The sequence below is a fragment of the Nerophis lumbriciformis genome, linkage group LG29 (genome assembly GCF_033978685.3).
Source record: "Nerophis lumbriciformis linkage group LG29, RoL_Nlum_v2.1, whole genome shotgun sequence".
Lineage (NCBI taxonomy): Eukaryota > Metazoa > Chordata > Actinopteri > Syngnathiformes > Syngnathidae > Nerophis > Nerophis lumbriciformis.
The window spans coordinates 951856-971764 of NC_084576.2; the positions used below are offsets into that span (position 1 = coordinate 951856).

The window sequence follows — 19909 nt, forward strand, 5'->3', positions numbered from 1 at the left end:
CTTATCAGTGCAATGTGTGTCAAATCATCATCATATATCAATCATCATATGACCCTCCCTAGTGTGCCTCTGATTGGCTCGCCAGTGTCTGACCATGTCTATGACCGAGATCGCTCTGGCTGCAGTGCCCTCTGCTGGTTGTTCAGGGGAGTGTATAGGTCACATTTATTTGTGCATCTTGTTTGTGGGAGGAATGTCTCATCGACACAAAACCAAAAAGCGATCCACATATGCAAATTCAATACAAATACAAATACAAAATCAAGCATATTTATATATTAAATGTCAAAAATATATTTACAAATACATGTTTATACAAATTATTTATTTGTATATCACATTTGTATTTGTATATTTATCAATATATGCATATGTATTAATATCATATTGATAAATGTAAGTTGAGACAATTCTACTTCCATACATAACTTGCAAAATGACCGAAATATGTAGTTTTTCTCACAGAAATCTTAGTGAATGTCTAACGTTATATTGTTTAAGCACCGTCTAACAACACATATCAACTGCCTGTGGAACAAACTTCAATCATCAGGGTTCCCAATAGTTTGTGAAGTAAAACATCATTACAGCTTGTGAAGAAGTTTTCACAACAAAGGGCCACATAGCGATAACATAGACTAGAGCAGTGTTTTTCAACCACTGTGCCGCGGCACACTCGTGTGCCCTGAGATACAGTCTGGTGTGCCGTGGGGGATTATCTAATTTCACCTATTTGGTTTAAAAATAATTTTTGCAAACCAGTAATTATAGTGTGCAATTGATGTGTTGTTGAGTGTCGGTGCAGTCTAGAGCTCGGCAGAGTAACCGTGTAATACTCTTCCATATCAGTAGGTGGCAGTTGGTAGCTAATTGCGTTGTAAATGTCGGAAACAGCGGGAGGTAGTGTGCAGGTAAAAAGGTATCTAATGCTTAAACCAAAAATAAACAAAAGGTGAGTGCCCCTAAGAAAAGGCATTGAAGTTTTGCAGAACGAAACTAAAACTGAACTGGGGACGGCGTGGCGCAGTTGGGAGACTGGCCGTGCCAGCAACCTGAGGGTTCCTGGCTCGTTCCCCACCTTCTACCAACCGCGTCACGTCCGTTGTGTCCTTGAGCAAGACACTTCACCCTTGCTCCGGATGGGTCATGGTTAGGGCCTCGCATGGCAGCTCCCGCCATCAGTGTGTGAATGTGGAAATAGTGTCAAAGCACTTTGAGTACCTTGAAGGTAGAAAAGCGCTATACAGGTATAACCCATTTACCATTTATTTACATTTACATTTAACTGGCAACAAAGTAAACAAAAACAGAATGCTGGACGACAGCAAAGACTTACTGTGGAGCAAAGATGGCGTCCACAATGTACATCCGAACATGACATGACAATCGACAATGTCCCCACGAAGAAGGATTAAAAACAAAGTAGATGCGGGAAATATTGCTCAAAGGAAGACATGAAACTGCTACAGGAAAATACCAAAAAAAGAGAAAAAGCCACCAAAATAGGAGCGCAAGACAAGAACTAAAACACTACACACAGGAAAACAGCAACAAAGTCCAAATAAGTCACGGCGTGATGTGACAGGTTGTGACAGTACACCTACTTTGAGACAAGAGCTATAGTGATGCAGGCTTGGTTATGCTTTAAAGTCATATCCAACAATTGTGACAACTTTTTACTGTTAACTGAGTTTCGTTTTTTAATGATTTCCGCTGGTGGTGTGCCTCCGCATTTTTTCAAGGCAGAAAATGTGCCTCGGTTCAAAAAAGGTTGAAAAACACTGGACTAGAGCATGCAGTTGGCAATCGCAATTGTATCCTATTTTACAGTATTAATATTATGGTCTAACCTACCCCTAAAAGTGGATGTTCCTGCTTCCTGTGTACATTTGACGACTGGCGAGCGTCAACTTTTCATCACATCTTTACATTAAGCATGCTTCCTTCAATCAGCAGGTGTCATAATGATCAAGACATTGGGGCGTGGTCATCCCTGCTCTGTGCTAGGCTTTCTAAACTCTTCCTGCACCTTACAGTGTTAGGCAACAGTGCCCCCTTGTGGTCCAAACACCTTCATTGACAGAACATTGGCATGAAAGTAAGAGTAGGATCACATAAGTGATACTTACTTTCTTATATCGCCGGTACTTTTGTAGTATCTGTTCCTCCATGAGCTGCAAAACATGTGTGGTGAGTTCAGAGGTGTTCAAGTTGAAGAAGTGTGTCAGGTGCTACCTTGTACTCCTGCGTCCCCGGCGAGAGCGAGTTGATCTTTGAGCCTAACTGGACAAACATCTCTGTGATGGCTCTGATGCGATCGTGAAGAGCTCTGTACTCGTCGTACTCGGAGCAGAAGTCGTCCTTGTACTGCTCGCGCTGCTCCAGTGCTGTTATTGTGCAGTATTTTCTAAAAGGAAGGGAAAAAATAATTGTCCTCAAACCTCCAGCAGAGGGCGCTGCATGATAGCGGCGTGACTAGCCTTTGCAGTGTTATGTGTTGCACAGATGTTGTGTTCAAAGACATTTTTCAAGGATGATTTGCGAACGCAGACATGTGTTTTATTGCCTTTGATTTGATGTGAGTGTTTTCAATCTGAGGCGAGTGGAGATGGTGACTGGTGTTTCGACACCGACTGGTGTGGAAAACACTGATCCCACTCCCCAGTCGCAGCCACAATTTTCAATGAACTCACAATAAATAGTCCGGCAGGTCGTCTGCTGTGCTTGGACTCGCTCGCGTTTTCTCTCCTCCGTGCTCTGAAAGAAGAAGAAGCGCACACACGTTGCTCCTTCAGTGCACATGTCATAAGGTCAGCGTGGCGTAAACGGCTGAAAGACTCGTTCATCGCGGCCCGTGTGAGAGGTAAACAAGAGACCAGGCAGGGCGGTGACGTCAGACGTTTCCGAGGAACAGGCGACGTCGCCCGCTGACTTACTCGGCCGTAGGTCACCCAGCTGTTGCACGGTCAATCATCAACAGAAAAGGTCAGACTGAGGACTTGGTAAAGAGTCCTGGAAACACTTACTGGCAACCACTTTGCTCTATTTTAAATCAGACTGGCTAATCTACCCATTCTGTGCACTTCCTTTGGTCACTGAACTCAACCAAATCAGGACAATATGGAAGTATACTTTAGAGTAGTCAGTGTGCAGGATGTAGCAGTATAGATGTACTATCCACAACTGGCAACACAAGTAGAGTACCAATATAATTGTGTTATGCCAACAGTCAAACATGGTGGTGGTAGCATGAGTGCAGCCCGCAATGAGGAGCTGCGGTTCACACCAGCACACACTTCGACATTCTGAAGCATAACATGAGCTTGACCCGTTTTTAGTATATCATACAAGCTGTACACTGACTACTTGAAAGTATATCCACGTATCATTTCTATAGTATTGTCCCTGGAGAAGATACATCAAAGTGCTTATTGAAATGTGATGCGTGTACTGTACCGTATTTTTCGCACTATTAGCCGCACCTAAAAACCACAAATTTTCTCAAAAGCTGACAGTGCGCCTTTTAACCCGGTGCGCTTTATGTATGGATAAATATTAAGATTCATTTTCATAAAGTTTCGATCTCGCAACTTCGGTAAACAGCCGCCATCTTTTTTCCCGGTAGAACAGGAAGCGCTTCTTCTTCTACGCAAGCAACCGCCAAGGTAAGCACCCGCCCCCATAGAACAGGAAGCGCTTCTTCTTCTACTGTAAGCAACCACCCGCTCGCGTAGAAGAAGAAAAAGCGCGCGGATATCACCGTACGTTTCATTTCCTTTGTGTGTTTACATCTGTAAAGACCACAAAATGGCTCGTCAGGGATCCGGTTCATGAAAAGACGCAATCTGTCCATCCACACACGGATTACTATTTCACAGCAACTGATATTCCTGTGAACCGCACTGTGGATACAACGGGAGCACGTACGGTGAATATTCGCACCACAGGGAATGAGAAGTCATCCTTCACTGTGGTTCTAGCTTGCCATGCTAATGGCCAGAAACTTCCACCCATGGTGATATTCAAAAGGAAGACCTTGCCAAAAGAGACCTTTCCAGCCGGCGTCATCATAAAAGCTAACTCGAAGGGATGGATGAAGAAAAGATGAGCGAGTGGTTAAGGTAAGTTTAAGTTTACGCGAAGAGGCCGGGTGGCTTTTTTCACGCAGCTCTGTCCATGTTGATATACGTATGTTTGTGATTGCACATTTGCGTACATTTTGGGAGTGAACAGAGTTGTTAGAACGCTGGTTTTTAATATATTATTAAAGTTTGACTGACCTATCTGACTGTTTTTTTGACATTCCTTTAGCGCAGTTAGATGCGGCTTACAACACGGGGCGGCTTATAGGTGGACAAAGTTTTGAAATATGCCGTTCATTGAAGGCGCGGCTTTTAACCCAGGGCGCCTTATGGTGCGGAAAATACGGTACTCCCTTTTGGGAGACACTAATTATTTGAGCATAGTCCCTCGTTTATCGCTGTTAATTGGTTCCGGGTGTGACCTTAGTAAATTTATTTCCGCAAAGGAATTCATTGTAAATTAAATATTTGAATAGGTAGACTGCAGTGGTGGTTCTATCTTTTTTCACCAAGTACCACCTCAGAAAACACTTGGCTCTCCAAGTACCAACATAATGACCAACATTAAAAATACAATAACATAGTAGACTTAAGTAGTCATTGAAAACAAGGCAGAAGTTTTATTAAGAGTGTTTGGTCACTGTAACATTACACACAGTTTGAGTAGTAACACTGTGTTTATATGTAGGAATGGAAAACACTGTACTTAAATAATGAATCAAATCTTTGGCGTACCACTAGATGGAGCCGGCGTACCAGTTTGAGAACCCTTGAGGGAGAGCATAAAAAACTTTCTATGACCTTTCCAAAAAAAAAATTAATTATGAGAGCTCATCTAGACATGAAATACAACCCACATAGTCACCTTTACACGCGTTTACTCAAGTATAGTAGACATCATAATATACTCTAATAATAACAAATATATTGTACGGTCTATGGATGGGTATCGTGTACAATTTAGCTTATACTAAAACAAATTAAACTGTGCCCAAACCAGTACTTAAAATTTTCTCTAATAAAATATGCCTTTTTATTTTTGTGGAATTTTGTGACATTCAAGTTGAACAGACTAGTAAGTTAAATACTAGGGATGTCCGATGATTTCGGACTTCCGTTATTATCGGCCGATAAATGCTTTAAAATGTAATATCGGAAATGATCGGTATCGGTTTCAAAAAGTAACATTTTTAAATCGCCGCTGTGTACACGGACGTAGGGAGAAGTACAGAGCGCCAATAAACCTTGAAGGCACTGCCTTTGCGTGCCGACCCAGTCACATAACATCTACGCTTTTCACACGCACAAGTGAATGCAAGGCACTGAGGGTGGCCGTATAAACAACTTTAACACTGTTACAAATATGTGAACCCACACCAAACAAGAATGACAAACACATTTCGGGAGAACATCCGCACCGTAACACAACATAAACACAACAGAACAAATACCCAGAATCCCTTGCAGCACTAACTCTTCCGGGACGCTACAATATACACCCTTGCCACCCCCTAACTTCCTTATGCTCTCTCAGGGAGAGCATCTCCCAAATTACAAGCTGCTGTTTTGAGGCGTGTTAAAAAAAAGAATGCACTTTGTGACTTCAATAATAAATATGGCAGTGCCATGTTGGCATTTTTTTTTCATAACTTGAGTTGAAGTTGTTCTCTTATTTTGGAAAACCTTGTTACATTGTTTAATGCATCCAGCGGGGCATCACAACAAAATTAGGCATAATAATGTGTTATTTCCACAACTGTATATTATATATCGGTTGATATCGGAATCGGTAATTACGAGTTGGACAATATCGGAATATCGGATATCGGCAAAAAAGCCATTATCGGACATCTCTATTAAATACTTCAATAATATACATGAAATACAATCTATAATACATTGTCATAAATATCGCAGCAATAGGGAACTTACATAACATGTAAAAAACGACTTACTTAAATTGTAATGTTTAATAGTTAAAAATACGGGTGTTCCTGAAGGCAACCTCGCTTGCTGTAATGGTCATTGGTGGACAATGAGGAAGTGATGTGTTGTTGTTGTGGCTACTGGCTAGGCTAGGCTAGGCTAGGGCAGCGCTAACAGTGTTATGAGGGCTGCTGTTGCCGTGTTTTTGTCGGCAATAAAGTTTAAAAAGAGTGTCATACTGCGTGTGCTTGTGTCCAGACGCTGCATTACTTACAGGACGTTACAATATCATCACCAAGTACTGTAAATTCCAGACTATAAACCGCTACTTTTTTCCTGATCTTTGAACCCTGCGGCTTATAAAACGATGCGGCTAAATTATGGAATTATTTTCACCGACAGCTATAAAGCAAATAGTTTTTATTAAACACATGCAAAGACATTTAAATGGTGAGTTAATGTTTGTGCTATGGTGCCAACTTTCGGACCAGTTTGCTCACTCCAGGTGCTGCTGGGTGAATGTGAATTCCTGCTGTTTAAAGCTTCGAACCGGACGTAAAGTGCCGTTCTGTCTTCTAATCCTCCATAGCGTTTCTTCATCATTCCAAGCAACATTTGTAAGTTTTACAATATAACTAAAACAATTTTAACTTACTAAACCGTCTCATGTGTGATGTTCATAGGAGTGTTTTCATGCATATTTGCCCGTGCTATCGTAATGTAATGAAGCTAACGTCGTTAGCAATACCGTAATGTGCCAACACTTTTACGAGTGACTGTGTTAGTTTTATTAAATTACAATGGCATTTTTTAAATATTCTTTCAGTTTCACAAATTCCTCAGTAAATTTACCAAAACGTCACCGTGGAGTTATTGAGTCTGTTTAGCTGATTGAAAAGCTAGCTTCCGCAGGTAGTGGGTCCATGACAATGACTTCTGTTTTGTTTGAGGATTCATTTTACTGCCCTGTTACAGACACAATTAAAGTATGTAAATAAACATTTACAAAAGAGTAAATAACAAATGTCACAACATACAGTATATTTCTGCGAATTAAAGTCAGGTGCAGCTGATATATGGAATGTTTTTTTTTCTTAATTTCATGAATGCGGCTTATTTACCAGTCCGAAAAATATGGTACTTTTTGCAGGTGGCCGAGTCTGCATTTAGGACCGAAAGTCGGCGTGTGCCATCATAGAACCAGGTTTTGCTGCCCATCTCTAGTACTGACTTTAGTAGCCATGGTTTTATCTTGTGGTCAATACTACTGTAGTCAGCAGAATTGATATTTTTAGTTCCTTAAGCCATTTTTGTACAAAACCCAAAACCAATGAAGTTGACACATTGTGTAATTCGTAAATAAAAACAAAATACAATGATTTGCAAATCCTTTTCAACTTATATTCAATTGAGTAGACTGCAAAGACAAGATATTTCATGTTCCAACTGAGAAACTTCATTTGTTTTTGCAAATAACAATTAACTTAGAATTTAATGGCATCAACACATTGCAAAAAAGTTGGCACAGGGGCATTTTTAACACTGTGTTACATGGCCTTTCCTTTTAACAACACTCAGTAAATGTTTGGGAACTGAGGAGACACATTTTTGAAGCTTTTCAGGTGGAATTCTTTCCCATTCTTGCTTGATGTACAGCAGGGGTGCTCACACTTTTTCTGCAGGCGAGCTACTTTTCAATTGATCAAGTCGTGGGGATCTACCTCATTCATATATATCATTTATATTTACTTATTTATGAAATATATGTTTTTGTTAACAAGTTAAAGGTGTTTAATGATAATGCAAGCATGTTTAACACATATAGTTAATATTGTTAATACATTAAAGGTGTTTAATGAAAATACAAGTATGTTTAATACATATAGTTAATATTGTTAACAAGTTAAAGGTGTTTAAAGATAATGCAAGCATGTTTAACACATATAGTTAATATTGTTAACAACTTAAAGGTGGTTAAAGATAATACAAGCATGTTTAACACATATAGTTAATATTGTTAACAACTTAAAGGTGGTTAAAGATAATACAAGCATGTTTAACACATATAGTTAATATTGTTAACAAGTTAAAGGTGGTTAAAGATAATACAAGCATGTTTAACACATATAGTTAATATTGTTAATAAGTTAAAGGTGGTTAAAGATAATACAAGCATGTTTAACACATATAGTTAATATTGTTAACAAGTTAAAGGTGTTTAAAGATAATGCAAGCATGTTTAACACATATAGTTAATATTGTTAACAAGTTAAAGGTGGTTAAAGATAATACAAGCATGTTTAACACATATATATTCCTTTCTTTCATGAAGACAAGAATATAAGTTGGTGTATTACCTGATTGTGATGACTTGCATTGATTGTAATCAGACAGTGGTGATGATAACGTCCGCATTTTCGAATGGAGGAGAAAAAAAGTCCTCCTTTCTGTCCAATATCACATGAAAGTGGTTGGTTTTTGGCATCTTATTTGTCCAGCTTCCGTACTCCTTTGTATACACTTTACAAGAAATACATTGTCGGCAAACTCCGTAGCTTGCTAGCTTGTGCACGCCAGCTTTCTGAGACTCTTATTTTGGTAGCGCAGGCAGGATGAAGCAGAGCTTTTATTGTGCAACTGTGCAGTCGGTCTTTGGAGTTTTGACGACAGGTACGGCGCCAGAGTCTGTTGAAATAAAGTGTTTCTCGCCTACCAGTCGGTAATTTGAATGAGTCATCTCAGAAGACCCTCGGGTGCCGTGAATGTCAATCAAGTGACGAAAGTGACGTCATAGTGAAGATTTATGATCGCTCATTTTTAGGACTATTTTTTTCATGCCTGGCTGGTGATCGACTGACACATCCTCCGAGATCGACCGGTAGATCGCGATCGACGTAATGAGCACCCCTGATGTACAGCTTAAGTTGTTCAACAGTCCGAGGTCTCCGTTGTGGTATTTTAAGCTTCATATTGCGCCACACATTTTCAACGGGAGACAGGTCTGGGCTACAGGCCAGTCTAGTACCCACACTCTTTTACTACAAAGCCACGCTGTTGTAACACGTGGCTTGGCATTGTCTTGCTGAAATAAGCAGGGGCGTCCATAACAACGTTGCTTGGATGGCAACATACAGTATGTTGCTCCAAAACTTGTATGCACCTTTCAGCATTAATCAGTATTAGTGCCCATGTCTTGGGCACTATTACACCCCCATACCATCACAGATGCTGGCTTTTGAACTTTCCGCCTATAACAATCCGGATGGTTCTTTTCCTCTTTGTTCCGGAGGACACCACGTCCACAGTTTCCAAAAACAATTTTAAATGTGGACTCGTCAGACCACAGAACACTTTTCCACTTTGCATCAGTCCGTCTTAGATGAGCTCGGGCCCAGTGAAGCCGGCAGCATTTCTGGGTGTTGTTGATAAATGGCTTTGGCTTTGCATAGTAGAGTTTTAACTTGCACTTACAGATGTAGCGACCAACTGTAGTTACTGACAGTGTTTTTTTGAGGTGTTCCTGAGCCCATGTGATGATATCCTTTACACACTGATGTCGCTTTTTGATGCAGTACCGCCTGAGAGATCGGAGGTCTGTAATATTATCGCTTACGTGCAGTGATTTCTCCAAATTCTCTGAACCTTTTGATGATATTACGGACCGTAGATGGTGAAATCCCTAAATTTGTTGCAATAGCTCGTTGAGAAATGTTGTTCTTAAAATGTTCGACAATTTGCTCACGCATTTGTTGACAAAGTGGTGACCCTCGCCCTATCCTTGTTTGTGAATGACCGAGCATTCCACGGAAGCTGCTTTTATACCCAATCCTGGCACCCACCTGTTCCCAATTAGCCTGTTCACCTGCGGGATGTTCCAAATGAGTGCTTGATGAGCGTTCCTCAACTTTCTAAGTCTTTTTTGCCTCTTGTGCCAGCTTTTTTGAAACATGTTGCAGGCATCAAATTCCAAATGAGCTAATATTTGCAAAAAATTACATTTTCCAGTTCAAACGTTTTTCTTGTCTTTGCAGTCTATTCAATTGAATTTGCAAATCATTGTATTCTGTTTTTATTGACCATTTACACAACGTGCCAACTTCACTGGTTTTGTATGTAAAAATGCATGAAAATATACTTTTAAAAGACCTTTGCAGTAGAGTGAGGCTGCAACCTTGAAAGCGTGATGTGGCGAGTGAATATTTGTCAAACTTACCTTTGAGATTTTCCTTGTTCTTCTTCAGGTCTGGGCTGGTCTCGATCCACTCTGGTTTTAAGCGCTCCCGCTCCTTCTCTTTGTGCTTTTTGGACTTCTTCTTTTTATGCTGGCCGTTGTGCATTTGCTCGTCAGTGCAAACCTTTGTGTTCAAGCATGGGGACTTGGGGCTAAGTGCAGTGGACGCCGGCGCATTCCTCTCCACTTTGGGAGTAGTAGTCGTCGTCGTAGTCGCAGTAGTAGTTGTAGACGATGCGTTCAGTTTCAGCGGCGAGTGCAGACCATTAAGACGCGTCTGGAGATGATTGTTGGTTTGCTCTGTTTTGATGTGCACACCAGCAGCGGTGTGGCTGGAGGAGCTTTGGGGCGTCCCGTTGGCGCCGCAGTCTCCCTGAGATGGAGACTGCCGAGGCAAGCAGGGGTCTATTAGTCTTTGTTTTTTGGGGGTCTGGCAGTTAGAGGGATCCGAAGGCAAAGGGCGTTTCTACAGGAAAGAAAGCATATGTTAGTGTTTAGTTATTGTCAAAACATTTGCCAAAATGCCTTTTAACGCTCTATTTTTTGGACTTGCTTGTGGCTATTCAGTAGCTTTGCACTGAAAATTGAAATAATCCGTTTTTTGGAACATGTGCATCTTTTACAGCAGGGTGTCCAAAGTGTGGACCTGGGGCCTTGGGGGCTCGCAGCATAATGTCGAAAAAAAATCCAACAAAAAAACAGCAGTAAAAATGTGACAAAAAGGATATAATATAATCTATGTTGCTGCTTCTTGATTTTAGCGCTGCTTTCGATACCGTCGATCATAATATTTTATTAGAGCGTATCAAAACACGTATTGGTATGTCAGACTTAGCTTTGTCGTGGTTTAACTCTTATCTTACTGACAGGATGCAGTGCGTCTCCCATAATAATGTGACCTCGGACTATGTTAAGGTAACGTGCGGAGTTCCTCAGGGTTCGGTTCTTGGCCCTGCACTCTTTAGTATTTACATGTTGCCGCTAGGCGACATCATACGCAAATACGGTGTTAGCTTTCATTGTTATGCTGATGACACCCAACTCTACATGCCCCTAAAGCTGACCAACACGCCGGATTGTAGTCAGCTGGAGGCGTGTCTTAATGAAATTAAACAATGGATGTCCGCTAACTTCTTGCAACTCAACGCCAAGAAAACGGAAATGCTGATTATCGGTCCTGCTAAACACCGACATTTATTTAATAATACCACCTTAACATTTGACAACCAAACAATTACACAAGGCGAATCAGTAAAGAATCTGGGTATTATCTTCCACCCAACTCTCTCGTTTGAGTCACACATTAAGAGTGTTACTAAAACGGCCTTCTTTTATCTCCGTAATATCGCTAAAATTCGTTCTATTTTATCCACTAGCGACGCTGAGATCATTATTCATGCGTTCGTTATGTCTCGTCTCGACTATTGTAACGTATTATTTTCGGGTCTCCCTATGTCTAGCATTAAAAAATTACAGTTGGTACAAAATGCGGCTGCTAGACTTTTGACAAGAACAAGAAAGTTTGATCATATTACGCCTATACTGGCTCACCTGCACTGGCTTCCTGTGCACTTAAGATGTGACTTTAAGGTTTTACTACTTACGTATAAAATACTACACGGTCTAGCTCCGTCCTATCTCGTCGATTGCATTGTACCATATGTCCCGGCAAGAAATCTGCGTTCAAAGAACTCCGGCTTATTAGTGATTCCCAGAGCCCAAAAAAAGTCTGCGGGCTATAGAGCGTTTTCTATTGGGGCTCCAGTACTATGGAATGCCCTCCCGGTAACAATTAGAGATGCTACCTCAGTAGAAGCATTTAAGTCCCATCTTAAAACTCATTTGTATACTCTAGCCTTTAAATAGCCCCCCTGTTAGACCAGTTGATCTGCCGTTTCTTTTCTTTTCTCCTCTGCTCCCCTTTTCCTTGAGGGGGGGGGGGCACAGGTCCGGTGGCCATGGATGAAGTGCTGGCTGTCCAGAGTCGGGACCCGGGGTGGACCGCTCGCCTGTGCATCGGCTGGGAACATCTCTGCGCTGCTGACCCGTCTCCGCTCGGGATGGTGTCCTGCTGGCCCCACTATGGACTGGACTCTTACTATTATGTTGGATCCACTATGGACTGGACTCTCACAATATTATGTCAGACCCACTCGACATCCATTGCTTTCGGTCTCCCCTAGAGGGGGGGGGTTACCCACATATGCGGTCCTCTCCAAGGTTTCTCATAGTCATTCACATCGACGTCCCACTGGGGTGAGTTTTTCCTTGCCCGTATGTGGGCTTTGTACCGAGGATGTCGTTGTGGCTTGTGCAGCCCTTTGAGACACTTGTGATTTAGGGCTATATAAATAAAGATTGATTGATTGATTGATTGATAATGTAATGAGAAAAAGCTGAGATTGTAATACTAAAATAATATGCTTTGTCACCTGTAACAGTGTTTCTTAACCATAGGGCCGGGAGTCATTGTTGGGTTGTGCAGCTGTGGTCCGTATGGGCCGCAACAGTACTCAGTTGTAATACACTTTTCCACCACTTGTGGCAGTAATTATAATATCAAACAGAAGAAGTCTGGAGCTAAAGCCATAGAGAGGTTTCTTAAGGGCAAAATGATGACTAAAGTGGTGAAGCTGTATTTAATTTGCACTTAAATGTTATTAAATAATTTACAAACCCTGTTTCCATATGGGTTAGGAAATTGTGTTGGATGCAAATTTAAACAGAATACAATGATTTGCGAATCCTTTTCAACCCATATTCAATTGAATGCACTACAAAGACAAGATATTTGACGTTCAAACTCATAAACTTTTTTTGCAAATAATAATTAACTTAGAATTTCATGGCTGCAACACGTGCCAAAGTAGTTGGGAAAGGGCATGTTCACCACTGTGTTACATGGCCTTTCCTTTTAACAACACTCAGTAAACGTTTGGGAACTGAGGAGACACATTTTTGAAGCTTCTCAGGTGGAATTCTTTCCCATTCTTGCTTGATGTACAGCTTAAGTTGTTCAACAGTCCGGGGGTCTCCGTTGTGCTATTTTAGGCTTCATAATGCGCCACACATTTTCAATGGGGGACAGGTCTGGACTACAGGCAGGCCAGTCTAGTACCCGCACTCTTTTACTATGAAGCCACGTTGATGTAACACGTGGCTTGGCATTGTCTTGCTGAAATAAGCAGGGGCGTCCATGGCAATGTTGCTTGGATGGCAACATATGTTGCTCCAAAACCTGTATGTACCTTTCAGCATCAATGGCGCCTTCACAGATGTGTAAGTTACCCATGTCTTGGGCACTAATACACCCCCATACCATCACAGATGCTGGCTTTTCAACTTTGCGCCTATAACAATCCGGATGGTTCTTTTCCTCTTTGATCCGGAGGACACGACGTCCACAGTTTCCAAAAACAATTTGAAATGTGGACTCGTCAGACCACAGAACACTTTTCCACTTTGTATCAGTCCATCTTAGATGAGCTCAGGCCCAGCGAAGCCGACGGCGTTTCTGGGTGTTGTTGATAAACGGTTTTCGCCTTGCATAGGAGAGTTTTGACTTGCACTTACAGATGTAGCTACGAACTGTAGTTACTGACAGTAGGTTTCTGAAGTGTTCCTGAGCCCATGTGGTGATATCCTTTACACACTGATGTCGCTTGTTGATGCAGTACAGCCTGAGGGATGGAAGGTCACGGGCTTAGCTGCTTACGTGCAGTGATTTCTCCAGATTCTCTGAACCCTTTGATGATATTACGGACCGTAGATGGTGAAATCCCTAAATTCCTTGCAATAGCTGCTTGAGAAAGGTTTTTCTTAAACTGTTCAACAATTTGCTCACGCATTTGTTGACAAAGTGGTGACCCTCGCCCCATCCTTGTTTGTGAATGACTGAGCATTTCATGGAATCTACTTTTATACCCAATCATGGCACCCACCTGTTCCCAATTTGCCTGCTCACCTGTGGGATGTTCCAAATAAGTGTTTGATGAGCATTCCTCAACTTTATCAGTATTTTTTGCCACCTTTCCCAACTTCTTTGTCACGTGTTGCTGGCATCAAATTCTAAAGTTAATGATTATTTGCAAAAAAAAAATGTTTATGAGTTTGAACATCAAATATGTTGTCTTTGTAGCATATTCAACTGAATATGGCTTGAAAATGATTTGCAAATCATTGTATTCCGTTTATATTTACATCTAACACAATTTCCCAACTCATATGGAAACAGGGTTTGTAGTTAAGAAACATTTGTTATTAATTGTACTTTATTTATTTCAGTACAACATAATTGTATGTACATTGATGTAGCCACCGCTTAACTCCTTAGGGGCGACAGATGGCTGCAGTGTGTCGCAACATGTGTATATGTGCTTACCGTGGCTCTGGTTTTTTTTTTTCCGCGCCCACACTGGTACCCCACCTAACAGGAGTGCAGTCTGGCATCACGTTTTCTTTTTTTACTTACACCCCCCCCACGTCCATCTTTTTCCCACCTTCAATGTGGCGACCCATCAGCATGCCTGTTCTGTCGCCCTGTACAATGTATGTCTGCTCTTCAACGGCTTTGTGCTGAAAATGACATTTTATTGTTCTTGCGCAATGACAAAGTCCTTCATTCCTTACTTTCATTTATGAGTCCTTATGCACTAAATATATAATTTTTCTAATCAGCCTGACCTAAGCCTAAGAATTTTGTGTTAAATAAATATTAATCTTTGTGATTAACATATGGTTTCATATCATTTGACAAGGGTGTACACTGTAAGTATCGGTAGGTTAGATATCATTATTGAATAGTATTAAAATCAAGAGTAAGATTACTAATCCAGTGTTAATAATACTTGAGTACTACTTTGTACTGTAATAGTTGGGCCCCGAAGTAAAAAAGGTTAAGAACTCCTGACCGATAACACATGGCTGTGTCTTTAAATATACTGTAAATTCTGGACTGTAAGCCGCTACTTTTTTCCTATGCTTTAAACCCTGCGGTTTATAAAACAGTGCAGCTCATTTATGGATGTTTATTGCAAATAGTTTTCATAAAACACATGCAAAGACACTGAAATTGCGTGTTATTGTTTATGCTATGATGTCATCTTTTGGACATGTTTGCTCACTGCAGGTGCTGTTGGGTGAATGTAGACAGTATTTCCTTCTGTTTAGAGCTTTCAACTGGAAGTACATGTGCCGTTCCGTCTTCTAGTCATCTCTAGCGTTACTACTCATATGGATTCTTTAGTCATCGCTCCAAGCCAGGTTTGTAAGTTTTACAATATAACTATAAGAATTCCTACTTACTAAACCGTCCTATGTGTGATGTCTGTAGGAGTGTTTTCACGCATTTTTGTACTTGCTATCGTAAATGTATTGAAGCTAGCGTCGTTAACATTCAATAATATGTTAGTATTATTAACTTACAATAACATTCTTTTTGTATTGTTTGAGTTTCGTAAATTCACCAAAACGTCACCGAGGAGTTATTGAGTCTGTTTAGCTGTTTTGCTACAGACACAGTTTGGAAACAATTAAGGTATGTAAATAAAAATTTACAAAATCTTTCTGTGTACATAACCCATTTCACAACGTATTTATCGGCTAATATACCGTTTTTGAAAAAAAATCGTTCTAAAACTTAGTGGGTGCGGCTTATGTACGTACTAGTGCGTTCATAGTCCAGAAAATATGGTATATAATATCTGTTTTCAGCATGTAGTATAATGACTTTCAGTATGCGGCCCTTGTTGGAAAAAGTTTGGACACCCCTGGTTTGCAGCCTTTTTAATGCAGTTTAAGCAGATTGCGCCTTACCACTATTAAAGGCCTACTGAAACCCACTAGTACCGACCACGCAGTCTGATAGTTTATATATCAATGATGAAATCTTAACATTGCAACACATGCCAATACGGCCAGGTTAACTTATAAAGTGCAATTTTAAATTTCCTGCGAAACTTCCGGTTGAAAACGTCTAGGTATGATGACGTATGCTCGTGACGTCGATGGTTGAAACGGAAGTATTGGGACGCCATTGTATCCAATACAAAAAGCTTAGTTTTCATCGCAAAATTCAACAGTATTCTGGACATCTGTGTTGGTGAATCTTTTGCAATTTGTTTAATGAACAATGGAGACTGCAAAGAAGAAAGCTGTAGGTGGGAAGCGGTGTATTAGCGTCTGGCTACAGCAACACAACCAGGAGGACTTTGACTTGGGTAGCAGACGCGCTATCTGACGCTAGCCGCCGACCGCATCGATGATCGGGTGAAGTCCTTCGTCGCTCCGTCGATCGCTGGAACGCAGGTGAGCTTCGGTGTTGATGAGCAGATGAGGGTTGGCGGAGGTGGAGAGCTAATGTTTTTATCATAGCTCTGTCGAGGTCCGTAGCTAAGTTAGATTCAATGGCGTCGTTAGCAACAGCATTGTTAAGCTTCGCCAGGGTGGAAAGCATTAACCGTGTAGTTGCAGGTCCATGGTTTAATAGTATTGTTGATTTTCTGTCTATCCTTCCAGTCAGGGGTTTATTTATTTTGTTTCTATCTGCAGTTAAGCCCGATGCTATCACGTTAGCTCCGTAGCTAAAGTGCTTCGCCAGGCTGGAAAGCATTAACCGTGTAGTTACAGGTCCATGGTTTAATAGTATTGTTGATTTTCTGTCTATCCTTCCAGTCAGGGGTTTATTTCTTTTGTTTCTATCTGCAGTTAAGCCCGATGCTATCACGTTAGCTCCGTAGCTAAAGTGCTTCACCGATGTATTGTCGTGGAGATAAAAGTCACTGTGAATGTCCATTTCGCGTTCTCGACTCTCATTTTCAAGAGGATATAGTATCCCAGGTGGTTTAAAATACAAATCCGTGATCCACAATAGAAAAAGGATAGAGTGTGGAATCCAATGAGCCCTTGTACCTAAGTTACGGTCAGAGCGAAAAAAGATACGTCCACTCTAATACTTCACTCTCACTTTTCTCATCCACAAATCTTTCATCCTGGCTCAAATTAAAAGGGTAATCGTCGCTTTCTCGGTCCCAATCGCTCTCGCTGCTGGTGTAAACAATGGGGAAATGTGAGGAGACTTTCAACTTGTGACGTCACGCTACTTCCGGTACAGGCAAGGCTTTTTTTTATCAGCGACCAAAAGTTGCGAACTTTATCGTCGTTGTTCTCTACTAAATCCTTTCAGCAAAAATATGGCAATATCGCGAAATGATCAAGTATGACACATAGAATGGATCTGCTATCCCCGTTTAAATTAAAAAAATTAATTTCAGTAGGCCTTTAAAACATTGGTTCTGTGTTTTGCAATATGCTGGTAATAAACGTGGCTCGGGAGAGCTTGACGAAAGCCTCGTTACACTAATTAAAGAGGTATTTTGTACCTGCAACAAAGGAAATTCCCTCACTTATTTCGTGACAGCGAGAGAAAGACCAAAGTATTCAAAGTGAAAAATTACCGCAGAGAGCGTCTTGGCAGGGCTGAGTTGGGAAGGAGAATCCCCGGTAGTTTTGTGGAATGACTGGTTGGCCTGGGGACTTTTCAACTGGCAACTCGTGTGGAGTGGCTGAAGCTTCCTGGAGACAAGATGAAGAACACAGTAATAGCCAGGTCAATGGGCTGTCATGTTAAACAGGAAGCATGTAGATAATGAAGCTGGCGGATTTATGAGGAGGAAGATGGATGAACGCTGCTCACTCACGCTGGGAACCAACAGACCGCACCGACAGAATGTAGTTTCTCTGGTGTGTTTTGAGTGTTCCGGCGATACCATCGACAAGACGCGACCACGCAGACTGAACGCAGTCCAGTGAGCAGAACAATAGCAGCAGATGTACCAAACCCTTAATCTGCTTCCTACAGTTCCTTCCTCATAGAGACGCTCCCAGCAACAAGTCACTCCCATACTTAATCAACTCACTGGTGCGAGTTACGGTCCAAATCATCTGAATGCCACAACAAAGCCTGAATTGGAATTCACTTTGTGACAAAATCATAAGGAGCCAAATAGTATTTGCATCGCTTTTATTACTTCGCCTACAATTTAATTATTGTTTTTTTTTGCTCTGAGCGGGGGTTGTAAACCAAGGGGGGTTGTGCAATTACGCAAAACGCTCTGCAAGCACATGGCCTGCGTGTTTACTGGCAGACACATGAAGGGAAGAAACCCTGCGAGCCTCAACCTTTCCATGCTAATACCATTTTGGCAAGCGAGTAGAAGGGATATGTTTTTTCCTCTTCCCACTTTCATGTGCCCATTAAGAGATTCAACAGCCCAGAGAAGGAGTCATTTTCGAACAATGATCACAGCACGCTTTTCTAGTCATTTAGTGGCACTACTACTGCCATAAACACATCCATCCTTTGGTCTTTGCAAAGGCCCATTAACGTCTGCAGAAGTCAACAACAACCTGCAAGCAGCCGTTTGACATTTCTTTCAGGCAGAGTGACCCCACATTGTTGACAACCACTTGCACTGATCACCTTGTTGTTTACTTTTTGCCTTTTTTAACACAAGGATCACACAAAAATAGCTATCACAGTTACTGAATATCCAGCTTTTTATTGTGTGAATGCTCCAGCCTATTCGGGAATCACAGGCTTTCCCTTTGCAAATTCCAAAAATGACCAGAAATCCAGGTTTTCCGGCCTCCCAGAGGGTGGAACAATGGGATGAATCAAATGCAGAGGGTAATTTCCCCCCACCGAGTGTGTTGGTGACTATCAGTGGTACTTTAACTTTAACCCATTCAAGATGAATTGGCCATTTTCCAAACTTCCACCATTTCCAACCGATTCAAACCATTCCACCATCCTGGAAATTCAAACTACCCTTTTTCCAAGTTCAAAACAATTCCAAGATTTTCCAGAATTCCTGGTTTTCCAAAGTCCTATTTCCACCCTTTTTTCTAACATTTTTCAACGCATTTCAACCGTTCCACCGTCAAAAAATTCCCCTTAATTAGGACAAAAAACAAAGTTGTTTTTGAACTGGAAAAATTCCCGGTTTTCCCGAAATTCCGTAATACCATTTCTCAATTAAAACATTGTTACTACTTCGACATTTCTTGACCGATTTAAACAATTCTAACACTAACCAATTCAGCTCATGCAGGACATTCATGATCCTAATGATTTTCAAAAAAATCCCGCTTTTCCCAATATTCCAGGAAGTTCCCATTGAAATGAATGGGACATTTTTCCAAGTTGCACAATTCCCACATTTTTCAAACTTTTAACCCATTCCAACATCAACACATTTCACTCTTCCTGGACATTCAAACTAACACTTTTCCAAGTTCCAAACCAAATTCCGGTTTTCCTGAAAATTCAAACTCCTCAACATTGAAACCATTCCAACATTCAAACTGTTCTTACATTCAGACTACATTTTATCTGCATGTTAGTTCAACTTCAGCATTGGAGCATTCACACACAATTCCTTCAGGAATTGCCTCATCTAGTTACCTGTGCCTTTTATACAGAACCATAAACACTGAATATTTCCAGAACCGTGTGCACTTTCACACAGCAAAAGGCATCTTGATATTTTGATAATGTTAGGTGTTCTTCACACAACGACAATTGCTTCAACTATATATGAAGCAATGCTCAGGAAAATAATACATTCTCTATACTATTTTCAATGCCACAGGGATTAAAAACAATAACAGA

At 41.0% G+C, this 19909-nt stretch overlaps 1 protein-coding gene across 1 annotated transcript in view; it reads right to left on the minus strand.

Moving 5' to 3' along the window:
• LOC133572326 (RNA polymerase II elongation factor ELL2) overlaps positions 1-19909 on the minus strand; it is a 111682-nt gene that overhangs the window by 9302 nt on the left and 82471 nt on the right. Inside the window, exons 7-11 of the mRNA XM_061925241.1 lie at positions 17694-17811; positions 10222-10705; positions 2694-2757; positions 2236-2407; positions 2130-2174 (exon numbers count right to left, since the gene is read on the minus strand). Of these exons, the coding sequence (XP_061781225.1) occupies positions 2130-2174; positions 2236-2407; positions 2694-2757; positions 10222-10705; positions 17694-17811 (883 nt within the window). The remainder of the gene's footprint in view (positions 1-2129; positions 2175-2235; positions 2408-2693; positions 2758-10221; positions 10706-17693; positions 17812-19909) is intronic.